This window comes from Chiloscyllium plagiosum, chromosome 2 (genome assembly GCF_004010195.1).
Source record: "Chiloscyllium plagiosum isolate BGI_BamShark_2017 chromosome 2, ASM401019v2, whole genome shotgun sequence".
Classification (NCBI taxonomy): domain Eukaryota; kingdom Metazoa; phylum Chordata; class Chondrichthyes; order Orectolobiformes; family Hemiscylliidae; genus Chiloscyllium; species Chiloscyllium plagiosum.
Window position 1 is genome coordinate 23,940,805 of NC_057711.1, and position 16,043 is coordinate 23,956,847.

General features: G+C 41.2%; 1 protein-coding gene across 2 annotated transcripts in view; it reads left to right on the top strand.

Moving 5' to 3' along the window:
• Positions 1 to 16,043, top strand: part of LOC122557495 (protein WWC2-like) — a 238,200-nt gene that overhangs the window by 143,653 nt on the left and 78,504 nt on the right. For both annotated transcript variants that reach the window (XM_043705250.1, XM_043705245.1), the window contains exons 3-6: positions 1,265 to 1,468; positions 10,982 to 11,058; positions 12,793 to 12,872; positions 15,747 to 15,876. In XM_043705250.1, the coding sequence (XP_043561185.1) occupies positions 1,265 to 1,468; positions 10,982 to 11,058; positions 12,793 to 12,872; positions 15,747 to 15,876 (491 nt within the window). The remainder of the gene's footprint in view (positions 1 to 1,264; positions 1,469 to 10,981; positions 11,059 to 12,792; positions 12,873 to 15,746; positions 15,877 to 16,043) is intronic.

Genomic DNA, 16,043 nt, shown 5'->3' on the forward strand with positions numbered 1-16,043 from the left:
AACAGTTTTCTCATTTCCCCTTCCCCCACCTCATCCTAGCTTCTAACCTCCAGCAACTCGATCCCCTGACCTGTCCGGACTTGTCCGACCTGCCCAGCTCCTTTTCCACCTATCCACTCCACCCTCTCCTCCCTGACCTATCACCTTCATCTCCTTCCCCACTGACCTATTGTACTCTATGCCATTCTCTCCCCACCCCCACCCTCCTCTAGCTTATCTCTCCACGCTTCAGGCTCTCTGCCTTTATTCCTGATGAAGGGCTTTTGCCCGAAACGTCGATTTTGTCTGTCCTCGGATGCTGCCTGAATTGCTGTGCTCTTCCAGCACCACTGATCCAGAACAAGTATTGGTGATGATGCTGTAATAAGGAACATGCATTGTAATCATCCTTGTGAGTCAGTCTGGGTCATTTTAAGCCTTAACGATAATGCAAAACAGATTTTGGCCTGATTTTGTTTTGCAGTTTGCATGAATATGGGGCATGTAAACCATTGGCTGATCTAACTTTGCCTGTTTAAATTGTTGCAAAATATTAAAAGCCCAGGAGGGTATCTAATCTTAATTGAGCTATTATGAAGAGGTAAGGAAGAGAGGAATGAGGGATCACTCCAAACTAAACATTTGTCCCTCTTGATGTCCAGTTTCTGAGTAACATTGATGATCATTGGGTGAGGCTATGAGTGCCCATCACTGTTGGCAGGGAATAATATGTGAAGCATTGGACACTAAAGCTGGATTTGAGCATGTTATAGAAATAAGTTGTCATTCAAATCAGTAGGGTAAAGGCAGGATGAATCCCTTGTTTTGTTTGGTGCCCTCTTCAGTGTCCTTTCCTCCTTCCTGTGAAGTTGAAAAGTGTGGCGCTGGAAAAGCACAGCAGGTCAGGCAGCATCCAAGGAGCAGGAGAATCGATGTTTCAGTCATAAACCCTTCATCAGCCCTTTTCCAACACCACACTTTTCAACTCTGATCTCCAGCATTTGCAGTCCTCACTTTCTCTTTTCTGTGAGGTAACTTGCAGTTTTTTTTTGGTGGCCACCGTGTCAAGTTAGGTTATTTTTCTCAACATACTGAACACTAATGTTCTGCTTTTAAGTGGGGATATTAGATAACCATGACCAGCAGCCCAGAGGTCCTGAGTGCGAGGAGGCAAGAAATCCATATGTTTCTGAGTTAAAATAATGGGGACCAGCATCGGCCTTTCAGCCCCTCAAGCCTGTTCTGTCTTGAATTAATGAAAAATCTATCGCTCTTACCCATTCAGAAACAACGCAGTTAGAGGACCCACGGGCACAATGGAGGAAAGAGCAGGAGCGAATGCTGAAGGATTACCTAATGGTGGCACAAGATGCACTCAGCACTCAGAAGGAACTCTACCAAGTTAAAGAGCAAAGGCTAGCACTAGCCATTGACGAGTACATGCATCTCAATGACGTCTGGAAAGACAAGTCTAGTTCCCGGACCAGTCGTAAGTATCAATAGAAAAGAAGTGAATATTTGACTGTGTTCCTAGTTTACTTACAAACTCTTGAACCAGTTCAGCTCACGGTTAGTGTCTGTGACAGTGTTTCATATGAATGAATTAATATTTGAAATTATCTGTCAATGAAAACACTCTTTCACTCAGCTGCTGCCAAATAATCCTTCATGAAGTGTGAGCCATCAATTCAATGTAGCTCAACCGAACATTATCACTGACAGAAACTTAATAACACTGTTGTTTACTCAAACTTTACAGAGTCACACTGAAATGTGGCTTATTGCAGAGCTTCAGGCAAATAGAGCATTTACTGGACGTTCATAATTGAAATTTCAAACAATTGTTTATAGAATGTTTGCCTGAAGAACTGTGCTTACAGTCTGCATTAGAATGGGTCCCACTCGGTGGCTAATGGAAATTAGTGGTTATTGAGAATTCCTGTACACAGTGAACAGAATTTTAACAATCCTCCCCTGTTGGGCGGGGGTCCATAAAATTCCCTGGGTTGCCCTCCCTCCTATCACACCTCACCCCTCCCACACATCCCACCTCCCACACACCCAGCAGTATGTTTGCAGATATAGGAATGGGTGTGGGGAAACCTGGAGCTGCTCACTCATCCTTGTCTCCGACAGGCCACTGTTCTCAACCTGAGTTTTGAAGCTCGTGGGAAGAATTGAGTGGTGGGGGTTAGGATGAGGTTCAGCAGGTCACTCCCCCCAAAACTCAGGGTTTCCCTCCTGGGGTTGCTCCCCCCACCACTGCCCCCATTCCTGCCCCCAGCATCTACCTCTGGACCTCAAATCAATTCTTTGTTGAGACATGCCTTGTATTCACCTGGTCCTGGTCTCCCGGATTTTGCATTTGTGGAGCTCTTTGTAGTCTCTTTGCTGGCCACTGCTACAGATATGGAGCTATCTGTAAACAAACCTAGGATATAGAATAGTAAAGCACAGGAACGGGCTTTTCGGCCCACCATGTCTGTACCAAACATGATACCATTCTAGACCAATCCCATCTGCCTGAACATGGCCCCATCCCTCTATTCCATGCCTGTTCATGTGTCTGTATAAATGCCTCTTGAGCTTTGCTATTGTATCTGCTTCTACCATCTCCCCAAGCAGCATGTTCCTGATACCTACCACTCTGAAATGGTATGTAGCTGTTCATTAAGTATAGAGCCAGAAGCTTGAAAGCTGGAGGGTCCTAGCAATGACGAACAATATCACCTCTCTCTGGCGACACAATTTACCAAGAAAGGTGCCAATTATTGCATAATTAGGGAGATGAAGAGTTAAAGATTGCGTGAGAAAAGTGCCAACTGCCATGAATCTCACTCAACAGAGTATTTTGACTTAAAATGGAAAATTTTGTGCAGAATTTGAATTTCCCAGTCTCTTATCTTGTACTGTAATCATTGCTGTACTACATTATGGGCGGCACGGTGGCACTTATGGGCGGCACGGTGGCACAGTGGTTAGCACTGCTGCCTCACAGCGCCAGAGACCCGGCATATTAACTATATTTATACTGAGTCATCAATTCTTACAGATGAAATATAAAGATGACCAAATATGAGCCAAATGGCTCTGCACTGTAATAGATTTGTGATTCCATATTGTAAGCCATTGAAAAATTATCAAAGAGGCTGAGTTAATTCAAATCCCATCAGTTTCTGTTTTCTCAAGGTGGCCTGTGTAAATGTGTTTTATGAGTCTCCAGTTGATAATAAAATGCCTGAGTTACATTCCTGAAAGTGATCCATTATTCTCAAAGGAGAAGAGATACATTAGTCTGTTGGTAATAGAATTGTACGTGGCCTGTTGATTGATATTGAAATCACAACTTGGTTCTGCTCTCAGTGCTGTGTTGGGAGATGCAGATTGCATTTCTTCCTTGAAGCAGGAACGCATCACTCACAATGCTTCAGGAACAAAAATGGGATTCTATTTTTGAAGTTCACATTGATGACTGGTTGCTGCTGAAAGGCACCGAATACATTATCTGGAACACATAATTGTAATCAATTGCTTTTAAGCAATATGATGGGGAATTGAGTATTAGGAGTAATTAGTTAGGCTCGGTCCTACTAGGACTTGCATGGTCCTACTATCATCTGCCAATTATCAGCCCTAGCCAGATGTTTTTAGTGACCTGATGCTTGTCATCATGGAGTGTTTCATTATTGAAGGATTGCACAGAGATCTGAAGATTGCACAATTATCCACATACTGCTTTACTTTCGACCTGATGCTAAAATGCAATTAATATCACAACTGCTTTAATAGTAACTATCTTCCCTCCCAGACAATTTGCTGACACACTGGTTAGTGATGTGACCTGTAGTATACTTTGATAGATAGAACATAGAACAATACAGCACAGAACAGGCCCTTCGGCCCTCGATGTTGCGTCGACCTATGAACTATTCTCAGCTCGTCCCCCTATGCTATCCCAAAATCATCCATGTGCTTATCTAAGAATTGTTTAAATCTCCCTAATGTGGCTGAGTTGACTACATTAGCAGGTAGGGCATTTCACGCCCTTACCACTCTCTGCGTAAAGAACCTGCCTCTGACATCTGTCTTAAGTCTATCACCCCTCAATTTGTAGTTATGCTCTCTCTTACAAGCTGATGTCACCATCCTAGGAAAACGTCTTTTACTGTCTACCCTATCTAATCCTCTGATCATCTTGTATGTCTCTATCAAATCCCTCCTTCGCCTTCTTCTTTCTAATGAGAACAGACCCAAGTCTCTCAGCCTTTCCTCATAAGACCTTGCCTCCAGACCAGACAACATCCTGGTAAATCTCCTCTGCACCTTTTCCACTGCTTCCACATCCTTCCTGTAATGGGACGACCAGAACTGTACACAATATTCCAAGTATGGCCGCATCAGCGTTTTGTACAGTTGCAGCATGACATTGCGGTTCCGGAACTCAATCCCTCTACAAATGAAACCTAACACACCGTTTGATCATGAGGTCAAACTTACTACTCTTCATGTGATGAATCCACAGTCATTTAAAAGTTTCAGATAATAGCCTAAGCAGTGGACAGATATCTTCAAAGTAATATTGACATCAGTGCTGTTAAAGTAGATTCTCCACGTGAGCTGAGAGGACAGGGCACACTAACATCAGTGACCTTGAAGTAGCTAATAGCACCAGCTTCAAGGTCATGATCATCTAAATCCAACGTCACTGGGCTGGCCACGAGCTCAGGATACCTGGGTTCCAACTACCAAAGCAAATTTATCTTCGCTCAACTCAAGGAAAGGACTCACACAAGAGGAGGACAAAGAAAATTTAACAATGGTGCCCTAAAGTCTTCCCTCAAGAAATGCAACTTAGATGTTAACGCGTGGGAGACTCTCATTCAGAAGAAACCAAGTTAGAGGAACCTCCTCTGTGAAGGGGCATGATGCTTCAAGGACACCAATTGGCAAGAGGAAGTATGGAAACGGAACCAGAAAAAGGAATGACAATGACCTCAAGTTCAAGGATCACTTCCAACTCCCGCAAACAAATGCCAAATGTTTCATCAGAGATGTGGGTCTAGGATTGGGTTCATCAGCCACATAAGGAACCACAAAACCCGTGATGACTGACACAGAATTTTCTATGATTATACTCGCTAGCGAGTGGTTTTAGGGTCGCATGCTCACCACAAACTCCAGCCTCTTCCCCAACTTCAAACACCACTGTCAGTGCTGTAGGTAATGTTGTTGAACTGCCCAATCTCTGATTGGACTTTGTAGCTCTTAGGAATAGCTTGACATACTTAATAAGCCATAAGACCTTGATGTAGTCAATTAATCAGCTCCCACAGATGAAAAGATCACAGCCTAGATCCTGATATGCACAAAGACAGGGTTGCCCCTTCTCTTGGTTTCATCCCAGGCTGTGGAACTTCAGCTCTGTCTACCCTTGCTAACAGGGCAAATAAACATTGAAGAGTCGAGAAAGTTGAGGAAAACAAGACAACAGTGATGCTTTTAGTAACCACTCTTATTGAAAGGTTTCACAGTAAAATTGCTTTTGAGCTACAAAGATTGGGAAAACAGAAGTACAGAGAGGTGCAATATAGAATAGGAGATCCCTGTGTTTATTTCATGGAGAATGTCCTGATGACTCATCCTTCCAGACTTCTGTGAAAAGGAAGAACTGTAAGAAAATGGATGATCAGCCATGGATAACTAAGCACATAAAGGATGGTATCAACTTGAAAACTAATACAAAGTGGCAAAGATTAGTGAGAAATTAGAGGATTGGGAAATTTTTAAAGATCAACAGAAAGCCACGAGAAAAGCTATAAACAAAGGTAAGATAGGTTATGAGCGTATATTAGCTCCAAATATGAAAACAGATAGCAGAAGTTTCTACAAATAAATTATAATGATAAAGAGTGGCCAAGGTAAAAAGTGGTCCTTTAGAGGTTGAGAAGGGGGACTTAGTAATGGGAAGTGAAATGGCAAAGGTGTTGAACAGATACTTTGTGTTGGTCTTCACAGTGGAAGACACAAATAACATGCCAGTAATTGATGGCAAGGTGGCTATGGCAGATGAGAAGCTAGAAACAATCATTATCACTAAAGAGGTAGTGTTGGACAAGCTAATGGGGCTAAAGATGGACAGATCCCCTAGCCCTGATGAAATCTAACCCAGTGTACAAAAAGAGATGGTGGTAGAAATAGCAAATGCACTCTTGGTATTGGACTCCAGGGTGGTTCCAGCATATTTGAAGATAGCAAATGTGACACCGCTGTTTAAAAATGGAGGTAGACAAAAGGTGGAAAACTGTAGGCCCATTAGCTTAACTTCTGTAGTGGGGAAATTGCTTGAATCTATAATCAAGGAAGAAACAGCAAGACATCTGGATAGAAATTGTCCCATCAGGCAGACCCAGCATGGGTGGATGAAAGTGAGGTCTAATTTAACTACTTTTCTGGAATTCTTTGAGGACATTCCAAGTGCAGTGGACAATAGGGAACTGGTGAATGGGGTGTATCTGGATTTCCAGAAGACATTCGACAAGGTGCAGCACCCAAGATAAAGGTACATGACATTACAGTTAATGTATTAGCATGGATAGAAGATTGGTTAACTAACAGAAAGCAAAGAGTGGGTTAAATGGGTGTTTTTCAGGTTGGAAATCAGTGGCTAGTGCTGTGTCTCAGGAATCAATGTTGGGACCACAATGTTTACTTTTTTAATAGATGATTTAGAGTTGCTGACCAAGTCAATTGTGTCACAGTTCGCAGACAGCACTAAAATGAGTGGTAGAACAAAATGTGCAGATGACACTGGAAGTCTGCAGAGGGATATGGATAAGTTAATTGAGTGGGCACGGATCTGGCAGATGGAATACAATGTTGGTAAATATTGTCATCTATTTTGGTAGGAGTAACAGCAAAATGCACTATTATTTAAGTGGTGAAAAATTGCAGCATGCAGAAGGACCTAGGTATCTTTGTGCATGAATCTCAAAAATTTGGTTTGCATGTGGAGCAGGTAATTAAGAAGGCAAATGGAATATTGTCTTTCTTTGCCAGATGGATGAAGTTTAAAAACAGGGAGATTATGCTGCAGCTGTATTGGGTGCTGGTGAGGCCACACCTGGAGTACTGTGTGCAGTTTTGGTCTTCTTACTTGAGAAAGGATGTACTGGCACTGGAGGGGATGTGGAGGAGATTCAGTAGATTGATTCTAAAGTTCAGAGGGTTGGCTTATGAGGAGCGATGGAGTTTTCTGGGACTATATTCATTGGAATTTAGAAAAATGAGGGGAATCTTATAAAAACATATAGGGAATAGATAAGGTAGTAGCAGAGAGGTTGTTTCCACTGGTGGGTGAAAGTAGAACAAGGGGACACAGCCCCAAAATAAGGGGGAGCAGATTTCGGACTGAGCTGAGGAAGAACCTCTTCTTCCAGAGGGTTGCAAATCTGTGAAATTCCCTTCGCAATGAACCAGTTGAGGCTACCTAGGTGAAAGTTTTGAAGGCAAAGATAGATAGACTTTTGAACAGTAAGTAATTAAGCGTTATTGTGAGTGGGTAGATAGTGGAACTGAGGCTATGAAAAGATCAGCCTTGAATGGCAGAGCAGGCTCGAGGGGCCAGATGGCCTACTCCTGCTCCTATTTCTTATGTTCTTATGACTTGGAACATCCCCATTAGTTGCAGAACTCAGTAGATTAACATGACATTTCCAGTCAGGCTACATACCTCAATTTAGCTGAGAAAGAAAATGGTTCTGATGTAGTTATTTACTGTTGGCTGTATGTTTTCTCAAATTATATGATGGGTTTTCCTATTCAGAAAACTAGGTCAGAACTGCAGTCCAGAAAACTGAACTGACCCAAAATTTAAATATTACCAAAGCAAATTATTATTTAATTTCCTGGTTCTGAGACACCCTTCCTAAGGGCATATCTACATGCTGTAACTCTTTACTGCTGATCCAATCCTTTAAATTATATAAAAGCTATTATCATCTTTCATGCCCATGTGTGCATCCAAGATAAATGACATATGACAATTGAGACCGATCCCATAACCTTAACCTCCCTCAAATGCTCATTAAAATTGAACTTGTGAGTTCTCCTCCAAGTCGCACTCTATCCTGACTTGGAAATATATCACTAGTCCTTCTCTCGCTGGGTCAAAATCCTGGAGCTGTTGCTCTAGTAGTGTAATCAATGAATCTGAAACATAAACTGCAGCAGCTCAAGATGGCAGCCCACCAGCACCTTCTTGAAAGCAATTAACAACAAGCAACAATTGCTGTCTTAGCTAGTGATGCCCACATCCTGTGAACGAGCAAAAGAAAGCTGAGCATCGACCAAGGGAGTCTCAAGGCAATTATCTCCCTGTGATGACCATAGCTAGGAGATATGCTATAATTGGCCTCAACTCTCTTGGTTAGCTTGGGAATAGTGAATCTCTACATCTTACTGCTATCTAGTGAGAGTGGCAGGGGCTACAAATGTATGGGCTTCAGGTGAGAACAGGACTGCCTTGGTTGTGTACCTGCTGTTTCCTATCAGTTAGTCATGGTCAATGGGAGACTGGTGCCATTTGGCCTGTACTTAATCAAGGAGCCCATGATATCAAGAGGGGAGAACAGTTGGTAGAAAGGAAAAGGAAAGCATACACATGTTTTAAAAAAACTCCCTATCTGAAAGTCCATCCACCATCTACTTTGTGACACTCAGATAGAGCAATGAAAAATGCATGAGAACAGAGAATGAGGAAAATACTTCAGACTTATGCGACCATGACATTCTTATTAGGTCTCCATCCATCCTTTCCTTCCTCTTCATCAATTTATTTTATTTGAAGAGCACCTTATTCATGGTGTGAGTCATCCATCAGCATTGTTGTTACAGCTGTTGCAGTATGTGGATTTTGTTTTGTGAATGCCTGCTCAAAGTTGAGCTACATGCTTAAAAAACCATGGGACTTGATAAACTAAAGAGGCTTTGCTAGTGTTTTATTTACCCAGCAAAGTGATGTTAGACTCCTGAAGTTGGTTTGATGCCATTTGGCTGTGCTTCCAACAAGCAGATGTGCAGAGTATTTCTGAAATAGTCAGAGTTTGGAAAGTGGAGGTGCACAATGCGACCCAGGTGGCCTTGTCGGTAAGGCATTGAAAGCTAACCACAATGTTTAAGGCATTGATGGCCTTAAAGGCTAACCTTCCGAGACGATTGAGTACAGAGGTCATGCTTCAGTTGTGTAAAAGCCTGCTCAGGTTACATCTGGAGTCCTGTATGTCGTTTTGTTCTCCGACAAGAGTAGGTAAAGAAACAGCAGATGGAATTACAGTATGAGAAAATGTGAGGTTATGCACATTGGTTGGAAGAACAGAAACATTGGCTATTTTCTAAATGGAGAAGGGCTGCGGAAATCTGAAGCGTAAAGGGACTCATGAGTCATAGTTCAGGGTTTTGTTAAGGTTAGCACACAGGTTCAGTTGGTATTTAGGAAGTCAAGTGCAATGTTAGCATTCTTTTCAATTGGGTTAGAATACAAGAGCAAATGTGGTGCTGAGGCTAGATAAGGCTCTGATCAGACCACATTTGGAATATCATGAGCAGTTTTGGGTTCCATATCTAAACGATAATGTGGTGGCCTTGAAGGGGGTGCGGAGGAGGTTCACAATAATGATCCCAGGATGAAGGGCTTGTCATATGAGGAGCAGTTGAAGAGTCTTGGTGTTTGATTGAGTTTAGAAGGATGATGGGAAATCTCAGTGAAACTTACAGAATATTGACAAACCTGGATAGAATGGATGTGAAGAAACCTGGTAGCAGAGACTAGAACCCAAGGACATAGCCTCAGTGAGAAGGGATGACTCTTTGGAACTGAGGTGAGGAGGAATTTCTTCAGCCAGAGATTGGTTAATCTGTGGAACTCATTGCTGTGGTGGCCAGGTTGTTGAGTGCAATTAAGGCATGGATTAGATAGGTTCTTGAATGGTAAGGAGATTGAGGTTTATGGAGAAAGGCAGGAGAATGGGATTGAGAAGCCATGATCGAATGGTGGAGAAGTCTCAATGGGCCAAATGGGCCCAATTCTGCTCCTAAATCTTATGGTCTTATAGTTTTATCTCAGGGAATATATTATTGCCATAGAGGGAGTGCAACAAAGTTTGATCAGACTTGTTCCTGGAATGTTGGGACAGCCCTAAGAAGAGAGATTGGAAAACTGAGCCTGCAAAGATTTGAAGATTTGAGAGGTGACCTCATTGAAACTATCAAAATACTTTAAAGGATAGCCGTTGTCGATCTAGATAAGATGTTCCCCTGGTTGGGGAGTCTAAACCTGGGGGCAAAATTTAAAAATGAGGAGGATACCATTTAGATTGGCAATGAGAAGTAATTATTTTGCTCCATGAGTTGTGAACTCTCTACCATGAAGGGCTGTGGAGGCTCAGTCTTTGAGTCTGTTTAAAGTCGAGCTCGATAGATTTCTGATTACCAAGGGCAGACAGGATTATGGGATGAATAAAAGGCATTGAAGTGTTCAATCAGCCATGATAATACTGAGTAGCAGGGAAGGCTCAAGAGGATGATGGCCTACTCCAGTTCCTGTGTTTCTGTAATATTGAGGAATTTAGTTCAAGTGTTTCATAGTGCTTCCATGCCAAGCCATCAGTGTTGGCGATACATATTTGCAATGATACAAGCTTTTAGAATCAAAATTGGAGAGCTGTACAACTGCAGAACATTCTTCTTTATAATGTAGTTCCCAGCTGCCACACTTGACCACCAGCACTGGTAGATGGTGTTGTGCTTCAGCGTGTTCTGGTTGGCACATAGCCCTTCTGTTTTCTATGGGTTACCGCTTCTTGGCACCTATAGCCCAGTTTGATCTTTTTATCTCTTAACTTTAACAGTGGCTGTCACACATTTGAAAAATGAAGTGACTGACTGCTAAGTTAAAATGAGGAGTCAAATTACAACTTTGAACTTGTTTTCACTGTTTCTTTTGCAGTGTTCTCAGGATCTTCATCAAGTACAAAGTATGACCCTGATATCCTCAAGGCAGAAATATCAACGACAAAGATCCGGGTAAGAATAACAGATGCTGAAGAAATTTGATTTCAACAGAAGTTTCACTGAGAAGTTGTGAGGCAGCGATCTCAAACCTAGTTATTGAATAATTTTGGCTGACAGTTTATAGGCTAACATCCAAAAATACTTCAGCAGTTAGCCTTGGCTTTTTGACTTTCAGTAACCTGAGATACTCCATCAAATCTCCTACCGCTTTTCACCAGTTTCCCAAAAGGTTTAAATTCTCCCAGGAATAAATGTGCTCAATGAGTTCCACATGCAGCATTTACTCAGCAAGAGCTTTGTATAGTTTTGAGGAGGTCTGCGTGAGCACAGACAGAGACACGATTAACTCCAGGGTAATAGCCGGCTGCTTCAAACACCTACTGAAGTGAGATGTGTGTGTCTATGGTACGTTCACCATAACTTAAGCTGAAGAACCATCTACACAAGCTGGGAATCAATATGAATAATATTAGCATAAAAGTATTTAAATTGCTTGATTCCAGATTCCCCACTCTGAATGACTGAGGTGTTAACCCACTGAAAGCAAATGGCCTAACATCTACTTTTAAAGAAAGAAATCAGACTGACTTAATCGTACTGATTCTGGATCAGTGGTGCTGGAAGAGCACAGCAATTCAGGCAGCATCCGAGGACAGGCAAAATCGACGTTTCGGGCAAAAGCCCTTCATCAGGAATAAAGCGCTTTATTCCTGATAAAGGGCTTTTGCCTGAAACGTCGATTTTGCCTGTCCTCGGATGCTGCCTGAATTGCTGTGCTCTTCCAGCACCACTGATCCAGAATCTGGTTTCCAGCATCTGCAGTCATTGTTTTTACCTTTTTAATCATACTGAGTTAAGCATACATACAGCAAGCCTGCATTTCACAAGGGTAGTCACAATTGACTCGAGTACAGATCAGAAGGCCATTAAATGTAGGAGCAGATGTAGACCATTCGGCCCATCGTATCTGATTCAATGAGATTGTGGCTGATTTGAAAAACTTCAACTCCGCTTTCCTGCCTTTACCCCCTTAATCAGAAATAGAGCTGCAAACCTTTTAGGTCCAGTTCTCCAAATCACACAACCTATGAGGATTCTTTCCTACAAGGATCCAACAAATGTACCCAATATATATGTTGATCAATTGTAAAATATTTCATTCATTCATCAAGAGCATTGCTGGCTAAGCCAACATTTATTACCCATTCCTAATTGCTCAGAGGCAGTAGAGTCATCCACATTGCTGTGGGTCTGGAGTCACATGTAGGCCAACCAGGTATGGATGATAGTTTCCTTCCCTAAAGGATATTTGTGAACCAGATGGATTTTTCCAACAACAGCTTCATGGTCACCATTAGACTTCGAGATTTTTTAAAAGTTTAATTCAAATTACTCCACCAGGCTCCCAGAATGTTACTTGGGTCTCTAGATTAACAGTCTAGCAATAATACCACTGGGCCATCACCTCCCCATTTATATGAGTATATGATGTACTGATAGACTGAGTTTGCTGGCAGAGTTGTGTATACCAGTGCAAAACATGGGACTTGTAGCAGCAAGGATTCTTGAAGTATTCAGGTGTCCCTTTCAGTCTTATGAGAAGGAAGGTTGTTTTTATTCATAGCAGTATTGGGTTGGTCGTAAATTGGAAGCCATGTTTGTGTCTACAAAAAGATTGTTAGGTATACCCAGTGATTTTTTTCCTTCAGTTAGAAAACTTTGTTTTTATAATTTGTTCCTCTACAGGTAAATAAGCTGAAAAGAGAACTTTCCCAGATGAAACAAGAACTGTTGTACAAAGAGCAAGGGTTTGAAACACTACAGGAGTAAGTTCATCATGCCATACTTAAAACAATTTATTCATATCTTAAAGCTGTTCCTCAATTTAAATAATTATAAACACAAAGAAGATGTTGAAATCGATAAGCTAAATGTTCAGCATGGCAAAGCTGTACAGATTTTCACAGAATTCCCCACACAATGACTTTTTAATCATATGAGGCTAAGCACATAGGGCAGTCCCTTAGGGAGAAATATCATTTGAGGCCTGCCCTCATTCATCTCAAGAATGGAGGAATTTAAAACCCAAAGCAGAGAATAATTACTTCAAAATAGAGTACTACATATTTTACAAAAATCTCCTTGTATGTTTTGAAAGTCAACATACCGTAAATGAACCTGTCAAAGCTTCTGCCTATTTTGTATGCTTTCCATTAAAAAAAAGGCTTTCTTAGGTCAATGTGAAATTAGATGTAATATGCCATTTCATAATAAACTGGCATCACATTTGACCCCTTTCCAGTCTATTTCCTAAATGATGATAACAGAGATTAGAAACTTCAAGTATTTGAAAGCATTTTGCATAATGCAAGTTGTTACTGGAATTGCAATGCAGTGATTGTAATTATCTGGATGAGCCTCCTGAGGTTAGCTATAAATTAAGATTACTACTTCTAGTTTAACTTGAGGTATGTACATTGAAACAAACATAGAATTGTAGCTGATCAACATAGAGTCTGAAAGTGGTGTCCATGCTGAAAATTCATTCCAGAACACAGATCTCATTGCCTCCTGCTGTATCTGTGCATTATTATTTCAGTGGAATGGTGGTGAAGAAATGGCTTTACCCAGCCTCTTTAAAATAAGGTATTTATTTTAATTTGATTGATATTATAGATTTAAAATAAAAATCATTGCATTTGTGCTTTACTGTCTTTCAGTTAGATAACTTGGGGGCACAATGAGTGAGTTCTGGACAGTTGTCTGGATGTTAGTGGAAGACTTGCATTTAAAGAGAACCTTAATGCATCTCTCCAAAGTATCCATACAAACTTTTAATGCAGTACTTTACTCAGCAGTTCTGGTATTGTGTAGGTGAGTATGATAACCAGATCATCATTAGTAGCAGTGAGCTGAATGACCAGGTAATTTAGTTTTAAGAGTGCTGACTAAAGGAACATTTTTTATCACAACACCAGGAGAATTCCTCTCTCTTCTTCAGGCATTGCTCCATAACCTAACATCCAGCTAAGTCACTGGAACAGGAAGATGGGTCCAAGGTTAAATCACTTAGCCAGCTGTTGTAAGCTAGAGTACTTTGAGTGTGTATGCTCAACTAGAGTGTATGCTTTAACCTTTTAAAAATCCATCTGTTCCCTGTTTTTGGTTTTTTTGTTTGATTACACCTATATTGGGGGATTTCCTTGTATGACTGCCTGTATATATTTCTGATTAATTGAGCGAATGTGCACTAAGGTAGGTTGACTGTGTTGGTCCTACCTGTATGTCCCCTCCCAGCCTACATTTCTCCTACATGAGCAACCAGAAAAACGAGTGCACCCAAGTCCTCACAACAGTTAAGGTATAAATTAAAAATTGTAATTGCACTGAAGAATTGAATGGTGTGTAGTAATGAACATTTTTGGTTTGCTTTGGCCTACTGGGAAACTGCGACTGTCCTTGGGGTGCCCAAAACAATGCTGCAGGTGGTCCAGAGGTATCCCCTCTATGGATTAAGCTGTAAACTAATTGCCTTAAAATCAGCAAATGAGGAGGTGGTTGTTTGGCTCCAGGAATCTGCATTCCCTAACTGAAAACAATAAAAACTGGGACAAAGTGGAATTTTGGCATTAACAATGAAGAACCGCAATAGGATTGAGACAATTATGTATGAGCTGGTTAAAGTTTAGTCAGGCAGATTGCTTCTATTAGTTTTCTCCAACAATGCTATAGTGTCAGAAATGGTTTACTGGCTGGCAAGCTTGATTGGAATCCAAAATATGTTTGAGTAATTGTCAACAAAATACTGCAGGGAAACAATGGGCAGCTGTGTGAGGCTTTTGGTAGGTCAGGTTTTTGTGTTTTTTGCAGTAGTACACCTAATGCTTAAAGTTATTGCAAAACCAACCAATTTGCAACCACCGAGTCCTCATATTACCATCCACTCTTTCTGCTCTGAATATCACCGCTGTGTTTTTAATTTTACCAAATTGCAGGGAGGACGTTTGAAGCTTTTTTTTCTCTTAAAATGCTCACAGAGTTTTGAGATTTGAGTTCTGGGGGTTCCAGAATGGAGAATATGCAAACTCCACACACAGGACAGTTACCTGAGGGTGGATCAAACCCAGGTCCCTGGTACTGTAAGGCAACAGTTCTAACCACTGAACCACCAGGCCACACTTCTTTTTTTAAATGCGTGGTTGGAAACCTGCATGTCTGGTCAGTATGGGGAGATGACTTTGTTGAAACACATAAGGAAGGGGACTTGACTGTGTGGACGTTGAAAGAAATTTTCCTCTTCTGGGAGAATCTAGAACTAGAGGTCACAGTTTAAAAATAAAGAGGCACCAATTTAAAACAGAGATGATGTAACTGTTTTTTCTCTGGGCATTGAGAGCCTTTGGAATTCCTCAAAAGACCATGGATGTGACGGCAGAGTTCAATAGATTCTTGATTACAAAAGGGATAAAAGATTATTGGAGATATGCAAGAATGAAGAGTTGAGGTCAGACTTAGATCAGCCATGATCTTATTGAATGGTGGAGCAGGCTCAAAGGGCCAAGTGACCTACTTTTGTTCCTTGCTCATATGTTCATATTAGCCATTGTGCTGCACAGAGGAGATGAATCTTTAACTGGATTCTCATCTTGTTCATCTACTTTTCAGAAATTCAATCAATCTCTCTCTTTATTCTGCTGTAGAATTGATCGGAAGATGTCTGGAGGACAGAGCAGTTATGAGCTGAAAGAAGCCAAAGCCATCTTAAGTGAGCTGAAAACCATCAAGAAGGCCATCAGTACTGGTGAGAAAGAGAAACAGGATCTGATGCAGGTACTGGAGGAGTTTAGACTTGTAAACTTACATTTTGTGTCATTTGCTAAAAGCTGTAACCTTTTGCTTCAGCATATTGACATTGTAATTTGTATACTGTCTGTTATCTATTTCTGCTTCTGACTGGCCAAAACCATCTACTTCTCCAAGATCATCCTTTGAAATAA